The sequence below is a fragment of the Lynx rufus genome, unplaced genomic scaffold, assembly GCF_022079265.1.
Source record: "Lynx rufus isolate CCGP_SWC_20201006 ecotype Redwood Valley unplaced genomic scaffold, mLynRuf1.p SCAF_2, whole genome shotgun sequence".
Lineage (NCBI taxonomy): Eukaryota > Metazoa > Chordata > Mammalia > Carnivora > Felidae > Lynx > Lynx rufus.
Window position 1 is genome coordinate 118117547 of NW_025814834.1, and position 14721 is coordinate 118132267.

General features: G+C 48.3%; 2 protein-coding genes across 3 annotated transcripts; one reads left to right on the forward strand and one right to left on the reverse strand.

Annotated features, from left to right (window-relative positions):
• Nucleotides 1–252: 252 nt before the first annotated feature.
• Nucleotides 253–10957, reverse strand: POLR3GL (RNA polymerase III subunit GL). 2 transcript variants are annotated; one of them, XM_047084692.1, is made up of 9 exons: nt 10060–10957; nt 9036–9160; nt 3240–3407; nt 2789–2918; nt 2013–2081; nt 1613–1669; nt 1302–1375; nt 1057–1170; nt 253–749 (listed from the first exon to the last, which is right to left on the reverse strand). In XM_047084692.1, exons 3-9 carry the CDS (start codon nt 3363–3365, stop codon nt 663–665), a joined length of 657 nt encoding a protein of 218 aa, XP_046940648.1. In that variant the 5' UTR covers nt 3366–3407; nt 9036–9160; nt 10060–10957; the 3' UTR covers nt 253–662. The 2 variants fall into 2 exon arrangements, with proteins under 2 accessions (XP_046940648.1, XP_046940649.1); XM_047084693.1 differs by having other exon boundaries at nt 9036–9381.
• Nucleotides 10958–11893: 936 nt separating this feature from the next.
• Nucleotides 11894–13571, forward strand: ANKRD34A (ankyrin repeat domain 34A). Its single transcript, XM_047084691.1, has one exon. The coding sequence runs from the start codon at nt 12021–12023 to the stop codon at nt 13569–13571; it is 1551 nt and encodes a 516-aa protein (XP_046940647.1). The 5' UTR covers nt 11894–12020.
• Nucleotides 13572–14721: the final 1150 nt, after the last annotated feature.

A 14721-nucleotide genomic window follows, 5' to 3' on the forward strand; every position in this document is an offset into this window, starting at 1 on the left:
CTTCTCTACTACTCACTCCGCACAGCCTCATAGATGAGTTCTTGAATGTTCCTTGGCAGGGCTAGATTGGGAGTATGTGTCCCGCCACAGGAGTGGGACGGAAGGGGTAAAGGACAGGAAGGCTGCAATGCCAGTGTGTCACACTGGACTCTGACAGGCAAGGGAAAAATGCCCCAACTAGGCCATTCCCTTCTTTTCGCCAGGCTTCTCCCATCAGGCCTCACCCTGGACAGACAGACAGACAGACAGACAGACAGCTAAAAACATTTTATTTAAAAATATAAAACTGGCCTTACTCCTCCTAACTGCATACACCCCCAATTATCTTCCACTACAAAAAAGTGCGGGGAGTGGCACGTGTACAGCTGTCTCAGCTCTAAAAGCCCAGTTCTTCTTTGACCCTTCCTTCTTTCGTACAATTAAGACATTGGTCCTTTGCCCTCTCCCCCCAAGCTATCAGAGGTGACACAAGGGTAGAAGGAGGGGAAGGGTGGAAAAGAGAACTATCTGTCATCATTCTCCATTCCTATCTCCAGGGCCAGTTTATCTGGACTCTAAGCAAATGATTCGCTTGTCCACAAAACCAAGTAATAGCGACAGTTACTTCTGTATCTTCAATCAAGAGCGATGTGAAGGTCTGAGATATTGTTCAGGGTCCTTCTTCAGTATATAGCCTCATCCATATTGTCATCACTGTCACCCCCAAAGTCCTCTCCATTGTCAAAATATGACATGATGTAATCAGTTTCCTGAAACAGAACAAAAAGAAATCAAAGTAGGCACGTTTTCAGCATTCTCCTTCCTCCCAGTGTATCAGCAGCCGCCCCCCCACCTCCCACCCTTAAACCATTCCATGCCTGGGAAGTCCCTTGGGGCTGCCACTTGCTCTTGAGAAGAGCCTGGGGGCACAGGAAGTGGAGGGCGCTCTCCTCCGGGGGGACATCTCCTTTGGCTCTCCAACCCTCTGGAGGAGAACAACCCTGGTGGATGGAATTGAGACTCCCAGAGCTTATGAGAAAGAGAGGGGAACTGAGGGTGGAAGGAGAGCCCTCTCACCTCTTCATGTTCTTCTTCGTCGTACTCCTCTTCTTCTTCCTCTTCCTTCTCTTCTTCTTCTTCTTTCTCTTCATCTTCCTCTGAAGTCACTTCCTCCTCCTTCTTCTCCAGGGTCTGATGTAAAGATGAACAGAAGGAGAAACTCGGACTCAGCTCAGAGAAGGGAAAGAATGAGGCACAGATGGGCCAAAGGACAGGGAATGGGGCTGGGACCCAGGTGGTCTCTATGCACATTTCCTCCTCACCTCCAGTTTCTGTATTGTTTCTTCCTTATCTTCTGTGTTCTTGGGGGGCCTCTTGGGGATTAGGATGGTGGTCCCTGGTCAGGGAATCAAAAGGTGAATCATCTGAGAGCAAACTTCCTTGTTAGCGGTCCACCCCACCCTCTTGCAGAGACCATGTCACTCTGCTGCCCTCATGTGGCCACATGGCACCCAGCTACCATACTGGGTGGAATGGGCAGGAACTGGGACGGCAGGCAAGACCACCAACAGCCTTGGCCCTCCAGCTGATGAAGGAAATCTCTCTTCTGCCTCCTTTCCCCAGATATACTCACGTTCCTTTTGTAGCTTCCGCACTCGGATCTTTAACTCACGGGGTAAACGTCGCCAATCTGGGAACAGTGGGAACATAAAAGCCAGTAAGACCCTGCCTGGGGTCTCCTGTGAATAACCAGTTTTAAAGGAGAAGTAAGAGTCAGGATAATGGTGAGGAAGGAAGGGATTGGGTCAAAGTTACTTGGGACAAAACTGTGGCTTGGGTGCCTCCAGGGAAACGGGGGCTATTTGATAGGTTTTCAGGTACAGTCTGAGAGTGTTTGGGAGGACATCTAGGGCTCCAGTGTGTAAATACTGTATAGAGGGGAGGAGGGGACACAGAAAGGTGGATGGGCTGGTGGCTTGTGGCATCTCAAGGATTTTAAGAAAGGGCAGGCAACGAAAGGGCCCATCACCTACCAGGGTTCCAATCGATGGCATTGTCAATCGGCCCTGACATCTGATATTTGTCTGAGTAACGCTCCACATCTGAGGGGTCAGAGGCCAAGGGTCAAAGTTTTATCCTTTCAGAGCCCTAGAACAGGGTTGTTTCTGAGGACCCAGCCCTCTCAATACTCAGGCACTGTCTGTTCCCCAAGCTCAGAGCCCAGGGGATCAGCTTTAACAAGGACCTTCAACACTCATCCATGTTGTCCCTTTGCCACCCCAAATTACAATGTTTTGTTATCTCCCTTAACCCAAAGACATGGCTATATTGAGAGGTAGTGTGATACGGTGGAAGTACACTAGAGAGCAAGGGACTAGGGTTTCAGTCTTCCCTTTACTCCTTGTTAATGGGGCTACCAGGCAGGCCTTTCATGCCTCTGAGCTTCAGCTCCTAAGGCTTTAATCAAAAAGCACTGTTTGTCAATATACTCCAACACTGCACTTCCACACCTGTTGGTAAATATCCACTATCCCAAGCCTCCCAGTGACTCCCCTTCTCCAGTCCCTCCTGGTCTCCCTGACCTCTTTGTAATCCTGTTAAGCTTAGGAGGGCTTCTCAGAGACCCGTGTGTGAGACTCAGAACAAACCATGGATAATGCATTTCAAATGCAGGGGTAATTGTTATGATCTCCCCAGTTAGACAGCGAGCTTCCTGTGCTGCTTCTGGCCTCTCTGGCCCGCAGAGTGCTGTGTACAGGGCACTGCTCATGAAAGGCACTCAGAACACGATGCTAGCATTCCAACTGACCTCTCTTGGGGACAGCTGGCCGGATGAAGTAGGGGAGCTGCCTCATGGCCCCTCGTAGCTCCTGCTTCAGTGCCAGAACGTATTCCCCTTCCTCTCCTGAGGGCAGAGGCACTGGACGGAACTCCAAGGGCTAAGGAAGCAGGGGCAGTGGTCAGTTCAGGGAAAAAACACTAGAGAACATATCTAGAAGGGTCTCTCTCCCCCCCCAGTTCAATCCAATGCTCCCACTGAACAGAGGGCCAAGAAAAATGTGGGGAACAATACAGTATTTTGAAAGCTGGGGAGCTGAGAGTATGAGAAACTACCTTGCCTGGGAAACATCCCATGTGAGTTGGAAGCATAGAGACAGAAAGGGGCAAGATGAGTTTTATGATGGCCCACAAGGAATCCTGGATCATATATAGTCAGCCAGGGGCACACGGGAGTCTCAGGAAGGGGGGCAGATACTCACAGGGAAGAGTGGAGAAGGCTGCAGGGTGGGTGGGGGAAGAGCATCCCCCTTCCCAATGCCCACAGCCTCCATGTTGAAGGTCAGTTGGCCCCGGCCACGACCCCGGCCCCCACCCCGACTGGCCATGGTGGAGGGGGCCTGGGTATTCAGAGATCCAGTGAGAAAAACCTGATAAAGACAAAAACAAAGAGAAAAGTATGGTAGAATGATAGGAAGCCAGGGAGGTGCAAGACACTCAGTCTTTTCCCCTAGGGCCCCCCAAAACCAGTGTAATTCAACAAATGTTGATAGGAAAGGCATTGTACCAGGCAGCGTGTTTCTGGAAATACAGACACGGATGAGACATAGTCCCAACAGGACAGATAACTGCAAAGTAGTGTAACTCCAGCACAAAAGGGAAAGTGATTAGACCTCTGGATAAAACTTCCCTCCATCCCTAAGGTAATTTGATATTTGTCACTGTCTGCATATCGCCATCTAATCTTTGAATTCTTTCTCTCCCTGGCTTTCCACACCCAACCAGGCCCCAATTCAATCCAATGCAGTGAATTTCAGCAAAACATGTATTAAGCATCTACTGTGGGGGATAAGGATAAGTCATCAGTCTCACGGTCAGTGGTGGGAGGTGGTGGTGGGGAGAGCCATTACAATCAATTTATTTTTTTGTAATACCACTTAGGAGCACTTAGAATCTTAGAGTTGGAAGGACCAGTAGAGGTATCTAGTCCAAAAGCCCTCCCAACCCAGTACTCCACTTTGTAAGTTGTTAATCATTTCACTTCCAGTGGCATTTTCTTTCTTTCTTTTTTTTTAATGTTTATTTATTTTTGAGAGCAAGACACAGAGTGCAAGTGGGGGAGGGACAGAGAGAGAGGGAGACACAGAATCTGAAGCAGGCTCCAGGTTCTGAGCCTGATGCAGGGCTCAAACTCACAAACCGGGAGATCATGACACCCGAACCGAAGTCAGATGCTTAACTGACTGAGCCACCCAGGCACCCACAGTGGCATTTTCTTAAAGAGAGGGTATCTGTTCTCCCCCAAGGCAGCCCACCCCACAGTGATAAACTCTGATGAATCGAAAGTTCCTTCTGTTACTAGAAGTAGCAGAACTCTGCCTGTTGTCATCAATCTTAAGAGACCAGTCAGAGGCAGGTAGGATGGGGGGTAAAGTTACCAAATGAAAATGAAACTTGTAAGAAATGATATCCCAGTGACAAAGAGCACACCTAGCACCCAGATCTTGGTTTCTAAGACCATTTTCCAACAAAAAAAGACCCAGGGCTTCTTGGAGAAATGGCTGATTCTAAGGGCTGGGGCAGGAAATACCCAAGGCGAGCCTGAAGCATCTTCTAGTGCCAGAAAGTAAAGAAGCACTCAAAACAACAGCATACAGACATTGGCAGGCTATGTCAAAGGGGCATAAGAGTCTACTGGAAGAGATCCCAATGGCCAAAGAAGAATTTGAGCAATAAAGTAGTATTAAGTTATAACCCCAAAGTATAAAATAAATATCATGAGTCCACACTGATAGAAATGATTAAATAAGTTAATACATGGGGGAGAAAAGACAAACCTCTTGTGTAGAATTCCAAATAAATTATGTAGATTCCACCCTGAAGAGGGGGAGTAGAACTTCCCACTCCTTAAGGGTGGACTATATATAGGGGATTTTGTCCAATTCAGCTTTGGAAAGGTGGGGAGCGGTATAACTCTACAGTGGAGAAAGTGGACAAACACTACTTCAGTCAGGTGACCAAGTTCAACATCAACAATATTGAATTACACTGCTAGTATGTGCCCTTAATATGATGGGATAGGGGAGAAATCTAGGGGGACTGGGATAATGAGGGGAGGCTTGATGAATCACAAGATCTCAAGTTAGGAAGAGCCCTCAGAAATCACGTATTCATTCATTCAACAAATTTTTATTGAGCATTTACTATATGCCAGACACAATGCTGGACAATGGGGATCATAGTGAATCTTCTACTCTAGACATGTATCCTTCCTCAGATAAACCATATTTAGTAAATTGTTATCTAGTTTCTATTTAAACATCTTTAGTAAGAGGAATCCCTGGCTCACTTTGCAAGTCTTCAATTAATAATATTTGTTCTTCAATTAATATCCAAAAAACACTCTAAACAAGAAATATATAGTTCAACAAAATGCACTCAACAAAAGATTAGCTGGTGAAAAAAAGATTTAGAAATGTGTATAAAGAAATCTATTTTGTCAAACACACATATACATACTTCATGTATGATAAAAAAGTTGTTTTTGAAGGTTATACACTGAAAATTAATATTGGTTAATTTGAGGTGATGGGTGTTTGCTTTTTGAGGGGTTATGTGTATTTTAACGTTTGTTTTCTATACTGAAAGGTATTTCTTTTGTAATAAGAGAAAAATAATCATTAAAAAAATTTTAAATATACCAACAGAGTAATAGGTGAGATTAACAATATGTAGCAGGAAGGAGAGGGTGAAAAAATGTGTGTATGAGGAATTTGGAAAGTTTTAGGTCCAACAAAAAAATGTGAGGAAAAAATAAGAAGTTAGCTAATAGGTTAAATTGTGATCTGATTGAAAGGACTTATTAGGAGAGAAAGGATGTCTCATGGACACTAGAGAAGAAGTCAGAATTTGTAAGCATGTCTTCAGGCCCTTTCAGGGGAAAGGACACTAACCAGCTGGTTTAGGTATAATTCCACTTGACAGACCCAGTTCTGGCAGTGGGGACAAGAGCTGTTTTGATTGCAAAGCAGTAAGGAGTCAAGAAAAAGCTGTGAGCTTTGAGGTTAGACACATTGAATTCCATTTCCACATATAACCAAGTGGTCTCCAAGGATGTGGGGTTAAAAAAAAAAAGGGAGAGAGAGAGGAAAAAAAGAAAAAAACCTTATTTAATTGAGGCAATAAACTGGTGGTTGGCTGGGAAACTGAACCATCCATCTCAGCCCCCTCAGGTCAGGAATCTACCATGAGTTTCTATTCTTTAAGATTGTGATTGAATCTAAATTCTTGAGGATATTTAGGGTCTTCCATAATCTGGTCCCAAATTGCTTTTTCTTATCGTCAACCCTCCCTAGAGTTCACCTGTGCACTCTCCTTCCCCCAAACAACAACATCTCATATACATGACACTCATTCCCATTTATGCCTAACTGTATTGTGGTAGAAGTTAACTAAGAAGCAGATTTCAACAAAATACAGAAAAACCATGACATCAAATTTAAGAAAGGCAGTACGTGTAGTGGTTAAGAACATGGATTTGAATTCTAGTTCTGCCATTTCCTAGTTATACAACCTACAGCAATTTATTTAATATCTCTAAACCTGTTTCCTCATCTGTAAAATGGGAATAATAATAATAATAATAATAATACCATCTTAATTCATTCAAAAAATATCTACTGAGTGCTTGTTATATGCCAAGCACTGTTCCAAGTGCTAGGGACATAGCAGTGAGCAAAACAAACAAAAACTGCTATACCAATGGAGTTTAAATTGGTGGAGTTGTCAGTATACAAATATTTCAAGCCATGAGACTGGGTGGGATCCCTAAAGGAGTGGATGTGAACAGAGAAAAGAAGAGATCCAGAGATTGAGGACTAGAGCACTCTAATATTTAGGGTTTCCCATATTTCTGATAAATAAAACAAGGAGTTAATACTCTTATTATATAAGAACTCATGGACATGCAAATGAAAAGAATCATACCAATAGAATAAATGTGCAAAGGACATGAATAGGCAATTGATAAAATAGTGATCGACAAAATCATTCTTCACCTACCAAATTGACAAACACTTAAAGAATAATCAGGTTGCCACAGTTTTTTTGAGATGGGACACTCTCATACCTCATTGGAAGGATTGTCTTTATACACAGTATTTCAGGGGAGCAACAGCCTTTTAAATGTTCATATCCTTAATCCAGTAATCCTACTTTAAAAAATGTATCCTTAAAGATGTCATCATATATATAGTCAGACATGTAAACATGTCTGGTCATCAAAGAGCTATCCATGGTAGCAAAACTTCTGAAATAACCTAAATGGCTCAACAAAAAAATGAATGGTTAAAAAAAAAATCAAATATCCATTTTAGGCTATCATGTAGAAAGAAAAATGACTTCAAATAATACTTAAAGGCAAAAAAAAAATGTTCACTATGTACAGTGGAGGGAAACGGGATAAAAATTATATTTGTGGTATAGCCTGATTTATGTAACACACACATGTATACGTGCAGAAAAGAAATTGATAATAATAATAATAATATAATAATAACGGTTATCCCTAGATCATGGTCATGAAATAATAGACATTTTTATCTACACCTTTATGTGTTTCCAATTTTTTTAGAATAAATGTATATTACTTTTTAAATCAGAAACCAAAGGGAAGGTACCTGGGTGGCTCAGTCAGTTAAGGGACTGACTTTGGCTCAGGTCATGATCTCACAGTCGGTCAGGCTCTGTGCTGACAGGTCAGAGCCTGGAGCCAGCTTCAGATTCTGTGTCTCCTGCTCTCTCTGTCCCTCTCTGCTCATACTCTGTCTTTCTCTCTGTCTCTCTCAAAAATAAATAAACATTAAAAAAAAGAAAGAAAGAAACCAAAGGGGATGGTTTTTCTTTATTTTTAAGAATGCTACCACCAGGACAGTGCTCCTTCTTTTACAATGGAGGTGAGGAAGGCATTTTTTTTGAGCTACATATTTGTTTAGAATATTTGTTGGATATTAACTGAAGAACAAATATCCAAAAATGGGATGACCTGCAAAGTGAGCTAGGGAGTCTTCTTACGAGTGATGTTTAAGTAGAAGATGGGTAACAATTTACTAAATATGGTTTATCAGAGGAAGGACGCATGTCTAAAGTAGAGGATTCACTATGATCCCCATTGTCTAGCATTGTGTCTGGCATATAGTAGATGCTCAATAAATATTTTTTGAATGAATGAATGAATGGATAGATGGATGAATACATGATTTCTGAGGGCTCTTCCAAACTTGAGACCTGGTGATTCATCAAGCCTCCCTTCACCATCCCAGTCCTCCTAGCTTTCTCCTTTCTCTGGACTGTGGGAGCAATTGCATTACAAACCACTAATTTAAGAGATCTTAATTAGATACTGTATTGTATTTTATTTCATCTTTTATTAATTGTTCCCTAATTATGCTAGGAGTTTAAAGTCGGCCTTCGCAATCAATTCCATTCAAGTAACCTTTATTGGGCACTTTGTATTGAGTACAAGAACCTGCCTACAAAACAATATATTCTCAGAAGAACAGAGAAATATTAGAGACCACACACCAAGTGCTCTAATAGAGGTACGCATAAAACGTTACCTTCAGACTGGGGAACAATTAATTACGAAGGAAAAAAAAAAAGGAAGAAGAGGTGGTCCAAGAAAGCTACAGGTAGGAGACAATATTTCAGCTGATTCTTAATAACAGGAGTTTGTCAGACTCTTAGACAAGGGAATAATGATAAAATATTCGGGGGAAGCTGATGCCGTAACAAAAAGTCAGAGATACAAGAGTGAATCTTTCTCACTTTGTGCTTTAATCTGTCTCCCCTATCCACGAAAGAAAACTGCAGTTCTCTGTATAATCGGTACAGCAATGGGAGCCCTGAAGAGAAAGGGAAAGAAGAGTAGGAAACCAGAGGGGGCTGATCCAACAGGCTGCCGGAATGCGTTGTCTATCTATCTCGCAGCGTGGCCCTGGCGAACTAGTTCGGGAGGTGTGGGACAGAACCAGGTCAGCGCTACCGGGACGGAGCCTTACCTGCTGCCCCTCCCCCACGCGGAGCCCACGTCGCAGCCAACTTGAAATTTGCAGGTCTTCCTTTAGCTTCTGGCGTCCTAGCTCCGCCTCCCAGGGCTTCCCATTGGTCAATTCTCCCGGCCAATCTAGGAGAAGACCAGGAGGGAGATCCGCCCACTTGAAGCCGAGGAGAAGGAAGGAGGGGGAGAGTCAGCCAGAACCCAGGCTTGGGAAGCCCGCCGTGGCGCGGAGAGAGGGTTGCAGAATCAACCAGGGCTTGATTATTTCCGACCTCATCTCAGATGGCGGAGCTCCTGGCTAGCGAGAGTTCACGCTTAGAACTCACCGAGGGACACTGTTGAGAAAGCTCCCACAGAGAAATGAAAGGGTTGTTCCTTAGGGATCGCTCTTTTTGTGACTGGGGCTTCACAGCTCGGCCTCCCCTCCATCACTCTTGCCTTCCCTCCAGTCCTACAGGGCTTCCCTCCAGCACCACAACTGAATATTTATTTTCTATTATTTTTTCCCCCTGTGGGTTGCTGCCATGTCTGTGAGAAGATGAGCGGAAAGTTTGGGGAAGGAAGGATTAGGAATTAGAGAACCAGAGTTGGGGAGGCAGGGAAGGAGCCCAGTGTTTCCTACATTTTCTATTGCCTTCCAGCTCCTCCTAGCCCTTGCTGAAGAGGGGCATGGTTGGTGGGAGGGAGGCGGAGAGGAGCCCTATTTTCATTCACACACACACACACACACACACACACACACACAGGGAAGGAATTCAGAGTGGACATAAAATCTAGGAGTTAGTCAAGAAGACTATCCCAGATGTCAGAGAAAATGGGCCTGGGAGTGAAGCCTCTTGACTTGGGAGGCTGTAGATCCAGTGGGAAGTGCCCCGTCTTTGGAATAGGACAGAAACAGAGCTGTGAGGTTTTGAAGAACTTGCTTAACTTAGGTATCAGTTTCTTCACCTATAACAAGGAGATAAAAAGGAGATTCCTACCTTATAGCATTGTTGTGAAGATTGGAAATAATATATGTGAAGTACCTGGCACATAGTTGGCGTCCCGTAAATGGTGGCTAATAAAAATGGGTAGCTTCCCAGCAATATTTCTCTTCCTCCTTCTCCAGGAACATTATTTTTAGTATCTTGTGTCTGGTGGCCGCCAGTATGAATGATCCCAGGTGAGTTTTCCAAATCCTTGGGATTTTTTTTTCCCTCATCTTCCACTTCCCTGATGCCTTCCAGCTGGACACAAACTCATTCCTAAAATATGCAGATGGAAGCTATGGTAACCATGGAGACAGGGCAGGTGGCAAGGAGAGGCAGAGACAGACAGCAGAGAGAGACGGGTTACAATTGTGACAGATAGGCAGAGAGAAGACATCAGGAGCCATCGGACAGAGACCTTCAGGCAAGATGGGAAAATAATGACAGTCTAAGAAAGATTGATTATAAAGAGATGCAGTGAGAAAGGATGTGTTACAAGGGTCGCTCTTCTCTCTTCCCCTTTTCTCTTTCCCTCTCCCTCTCCAAGAATGTGGGGAGGAAGGCATCTGGGAATGCCCCCTGGTGTACCTAAAAATGACCCCGTATATCCATCCACTCTCCTCACACTTATCTGAGGTCTGTACCAGGGAACTGAGGTTCAAGTTTATCTGTGCTGTGTGTTCCGTTTAGGAGGAGGTGGAGTGAGGATGTACCTCTGTCTGGCTCCAGCTCCCCCTCACATGTAAACTACAAGGAGGCAACCAGATCTCTTGCTTCTCTCTGTGCAGTATGGACTCCGGCTGTGGATTCCAATCGCCTCTCTCCACCTCTCTGCACAATGTGCCATGTGCTGTGGGTAGCAGGTCAGATCGGGCGTACAGGCGCGCATAAACACATCAAACGCGGAAAATGGGGCTCTGCTCAAGGAAGAATTGGGATGGTCCCAGTCTGGATCGCGGAGGAGTCTCCTGAGGAACATTTAGGTTTGTTGGGGCTGAGGGGAGGTCGGCTCAGCAAGAGAAGTCAGGATTGGAGCCTCTAGGTTTTGAGGATTTTTGTGTGCATGGGTGGGGGAACGGTTTGGTGCCCGACGCCCCCACCCGCAGAGACCAGGCTATAAATAGCAAGGCAGAGCTCCGCCCCCCCCCCCCCAGCTTCTCTCCTCCCGAGCCGGCGCCGTGCCCGGGGCGCACCGGGAGGAGGGACCAGGATCCGGTGCCGGGGCGCAGATACTGACACCAGGGAATCCAGGTGCCCCTCCCCACGCCATGTGGGCCCCCGGGAACCCGGTTCCGCCACCCCGGCTGCCCCAGGGCCCTGGCCTCAGTCCTGGCCTCTTGGAGATCCTGCGGACATTCAGGTATCTATTTGGGCGCACAGCCTGGGAGGGAAAGAGCAAGGAGTGATGGGGAACATAGCAGGGGCAAAAGAAACCCCCAATTCTCCCCCCACCCGTTTTAGGTCCCAAATGCAAGCTGCTTCCCTCCCCCCACTCAATTTTTGGGGCTGTGGCAACCTAAAAGAGGTTAGGAATGGGAATTATGTGTGTGAATGTATGGGTGCATGTGTGTGGGTGGGCGGCGTTCAGCATCCTAGGAAGGGGTATTCCAAGTGCGGATAAGAAAAGGGGGATGCTGGAAAGGTCTGATAAGCCGTGGGGTGAGGGTGGGGGTGCGGTATCCCTGCGCGTGCACGTACGCATTTGCACGCGCGCTCGTCCTTCAATGCGGGTGCACCCTTCCCACCTCCTCAGGCATGCGCTGGGGGGAGGGGGCGGCTCAAAGGCATGAGTTAGAGGAAGGACTGTGTGCCGTGCCGTAGAGATCTCCCCACGCCGTATCTTTCCACCGGTGCCTCAGTTTCCCTGCCTGAATCCGTCAATAAGATCTCTCTTTCTCGCAGGGATTGGCTTCGCCACTGAGCCCTCAGGCTTCCGCCAGCCACCACCCCCACGCCCCTAGACACCCTCGGCGGGCCCCCGTCCCGGCTTCATTGGTGCTTTCGCCCCAGCCGCAGCTATGCTGCACACCGAGGGCCACGCTCTTCTTCGGGCCGTGGGTCAGGGTAAGCTACGCTTGGCCCGTTTGCTTCTGGAGGGAGGCGCCTACGTGAATGAGGGTGATGCCCAGGGTGAGACTGCGCTAATGGCGGCCTGTCGGGCCCGTTACGACGACCCCCAGAACAAGGCACGCATGGTACGCTACCTCCTGGAGCAAGGCGCTGACCCCAACATCGCAGACCGCCTGGGGCGCACCGCGCTCATGCACGCTTGCGCCGGGGGTGGGGGCGCCGCCGTGGCTTCGCTGCTCCTTGCCCACGGTGCAGACCCCTCAGTGCGAGATCACGCGGGCGCCTCGGCGCTTGTTCACGCCCTGGACCGCGGGGACCGTGAGACCCTTGCCACGCTGCTGGACGCCTGTAAGGCCAAGGGCACGGAGGTCATCATCATCACCACCGACACCTCTCCCTCGGGAACCAAGAAGACACGGCAGTATCTCAATTCCCCACCGTCCCCGGGGGTGGAGGACCCGGCTCCCGCTCCTCCTAGCCCGGGGGTCTGCACTTCGCCTTCGGAAATCCAACTGCAGGCTGCAGGAGGAGGAGGAGGAGGAGGAGGAGGTGGAGGAGGAGGAGGAGGAGGAGGAGGAGGAGGAGGAGGAGGAGGACGGGGGTTGCTGTCCCCTCGCGCTCAGGAAGAAGAGGAGAAGCGGGACGTATTCGAATTCCCTCTTCCTAAACCCCCCGATGACCCCTCCCCTTCTGAGCCGCTCCCCAAACCACCCCGTCACCCTCCAAAACCACTCAAAAGGCTCAACTCCGAGCCCTGGGGCCTAGTGGCCCCTCCTCAACCTGTCCCGCCCGCGGAAGGGAGGCCGGGGATCGAGCGCCTGACCGCCGAATTCAACGGCCTGACCCTGACCGGTCGACCCCGTCTTTCCAGACGTCACAGCACTGAAGGCCCGGAGGACCCGCCTCCGTGGGCGGAGAAAGTGACGGGTGGGGGTCCTCTCTCTCGCCGAAACACTGCGCCAGAAGCTCAGGAGTCCGGTCCCCCTGCGGGGCTGAGGCAGAAACTGAGCCGCATGGAGCCGGTGGAGCTCGATACTCCCGGGAATATTTGCCCCGACTCGCCGGAGTGCAGCCGCTTGTCCCTGGAGCGCCGCCGATACAGCGCCTCCCCGCTGACCCTCCCTCCAGCCGGCTCGGCGCCCTCGCCGCGCCAGTCCCAGGAGAGTCTGCCTGGGGCCGTCTCTCCCCTGAGCGGACGGAGGCGGAGTCCCGGGCTGCTGGAGCGGAGGGGCTCGGGGACGTTGCTCCTGGACCACATCGCGCAAACGCGGCCTGGTTTCCTGCCTCCGCTCAACGTCAGCCCCCACCCTCCCATCCCCGACATTCGCCCCCAACCCGGAGGTCGGGCGCCTTCGCTGCCCGCCCCTCCCCAGGCGGGGGCGCCAGGCTCTCCTAGGACCAAGCGCAAGTTGGTGAGGCGCCACTCGATGCAGACTGAGCAGATCCGCCTGCTAGGGGGCTTCCAGAGTCTAGGCGGGCCAGGGGAGCCAGGGCGCTGAGACGAGTGAGAGGAGTCAAGGAGGGTGGGGATCAGGACCTTGATGGGACAGGTGGGAGAACCAGCTCACACACACACCACGGACATGGGGGTCTCTTGCATGTGCTCACGGGCACGGTGCACGCACACATGGGTAAGAAAGTTTCCACAAGCACAGTACTCTTATTCACAGAGAAGGGTAAGTACTCTATTTACTGGGCATATAGACACATGCATTCATGTGCTGGTCACTTCACATGCATATGGGAATTACTTGTGTACCCATCCATAGGAATGGCACACACAGGGCCACTTGTGCTAGGGCCCCAAGTGGGTCCCAAACTCACCTGCATTTGTTCAGAAGCAGTAGGGAACCCCTACTTATGGGTAGTATCCAATCTGTTTGCCCTCCTGCAGAAGCAGTCCCCTGCTTTCCATGTATGCCCTGCAACACAGCTTGTTCATGACTTTGCACACTCTGCCCTCTTCCTGAATATCCCACTCCCTTGTGTAGGTCTTGCTTCTCTCTCCAGGCCTGGCTCCTTTCACACCCTGCTTCCAGCCCTAACCACTTTTCAGGATATCTTCTTCACTTTCCTTAGGGGTTTCCTGCAGCAATCCCCAGCCTCAGTTCTGCTGCTGCCCTTCTTGCTCTCAGCTTTACTTCTCAACTTCCTGCCTTTTATTCCCATCTAGCTCCCCTAACCAATCAACAGGTTGTCTCATTTTCCCAGGGAGTGGGCCATGGGCTCTACGATGCAATCTGTCCGTCTGAGCTTATGAACACCCCCACAGGTAGAAGTGGGGAGTAGCCCTAAATCACTCCTCTCTCCACTTGACATATCAAATAAATGTGTTCAGAAGTCTCTGTTTTGTCACTTCTGCCTGAGGGTGTGGGATGTGGGGAATGAAGAACAGGGATGGAGGGTGATGCTAAGCATATCTATAATGATCTAGGGGATACTTAGAGGTTACAGCCACCTTCTTTGCAGGAGACCAACAGACCAACTGTGGTTGCAGAAGAAATAGTGTCCCATGTCCTGAAGGTTTTAAGGCGTTTGGCAGACTTTCACTTGCCCAGTCTCCCCTATGTCCATCTTCAAATTCTTTAACTTAAGATTTCTGAAAAAGTATATCCTACAAAAAGTACTTCCCTCCACCATCAACACATA

Coding starts and splice junctions, on each gene's coding strand:
- POLR3GL (XM_047084692.1), bottom strand. CDS start 3,365: ATGGCCAGTCGGGGTGGGGGCCGGGGTCGTGGCCGGGGCCAACTGACC. Junction 2,919..3,239: donor AGCCTTCTCCACTCTTCCCT/GTGAGTATCTGC, acceptor CTGCTTCCTTAG/CCCTTGGAGTTCCGTCCAGT. Junction 750..1,056: donor ACGAAGAAGAACATGAAGAG/GTGAGAGGGCTC, acceptor GTTCTGTTTCAG/GAAACTGATTACATCATGTC.
- ANKRD34A (XM_047084691.1), top strand. CDS start 12,021: ATGCTGCACACCGAGGGCCACGCTCTTCTTCGGGCCGTGGGTCAGGGT.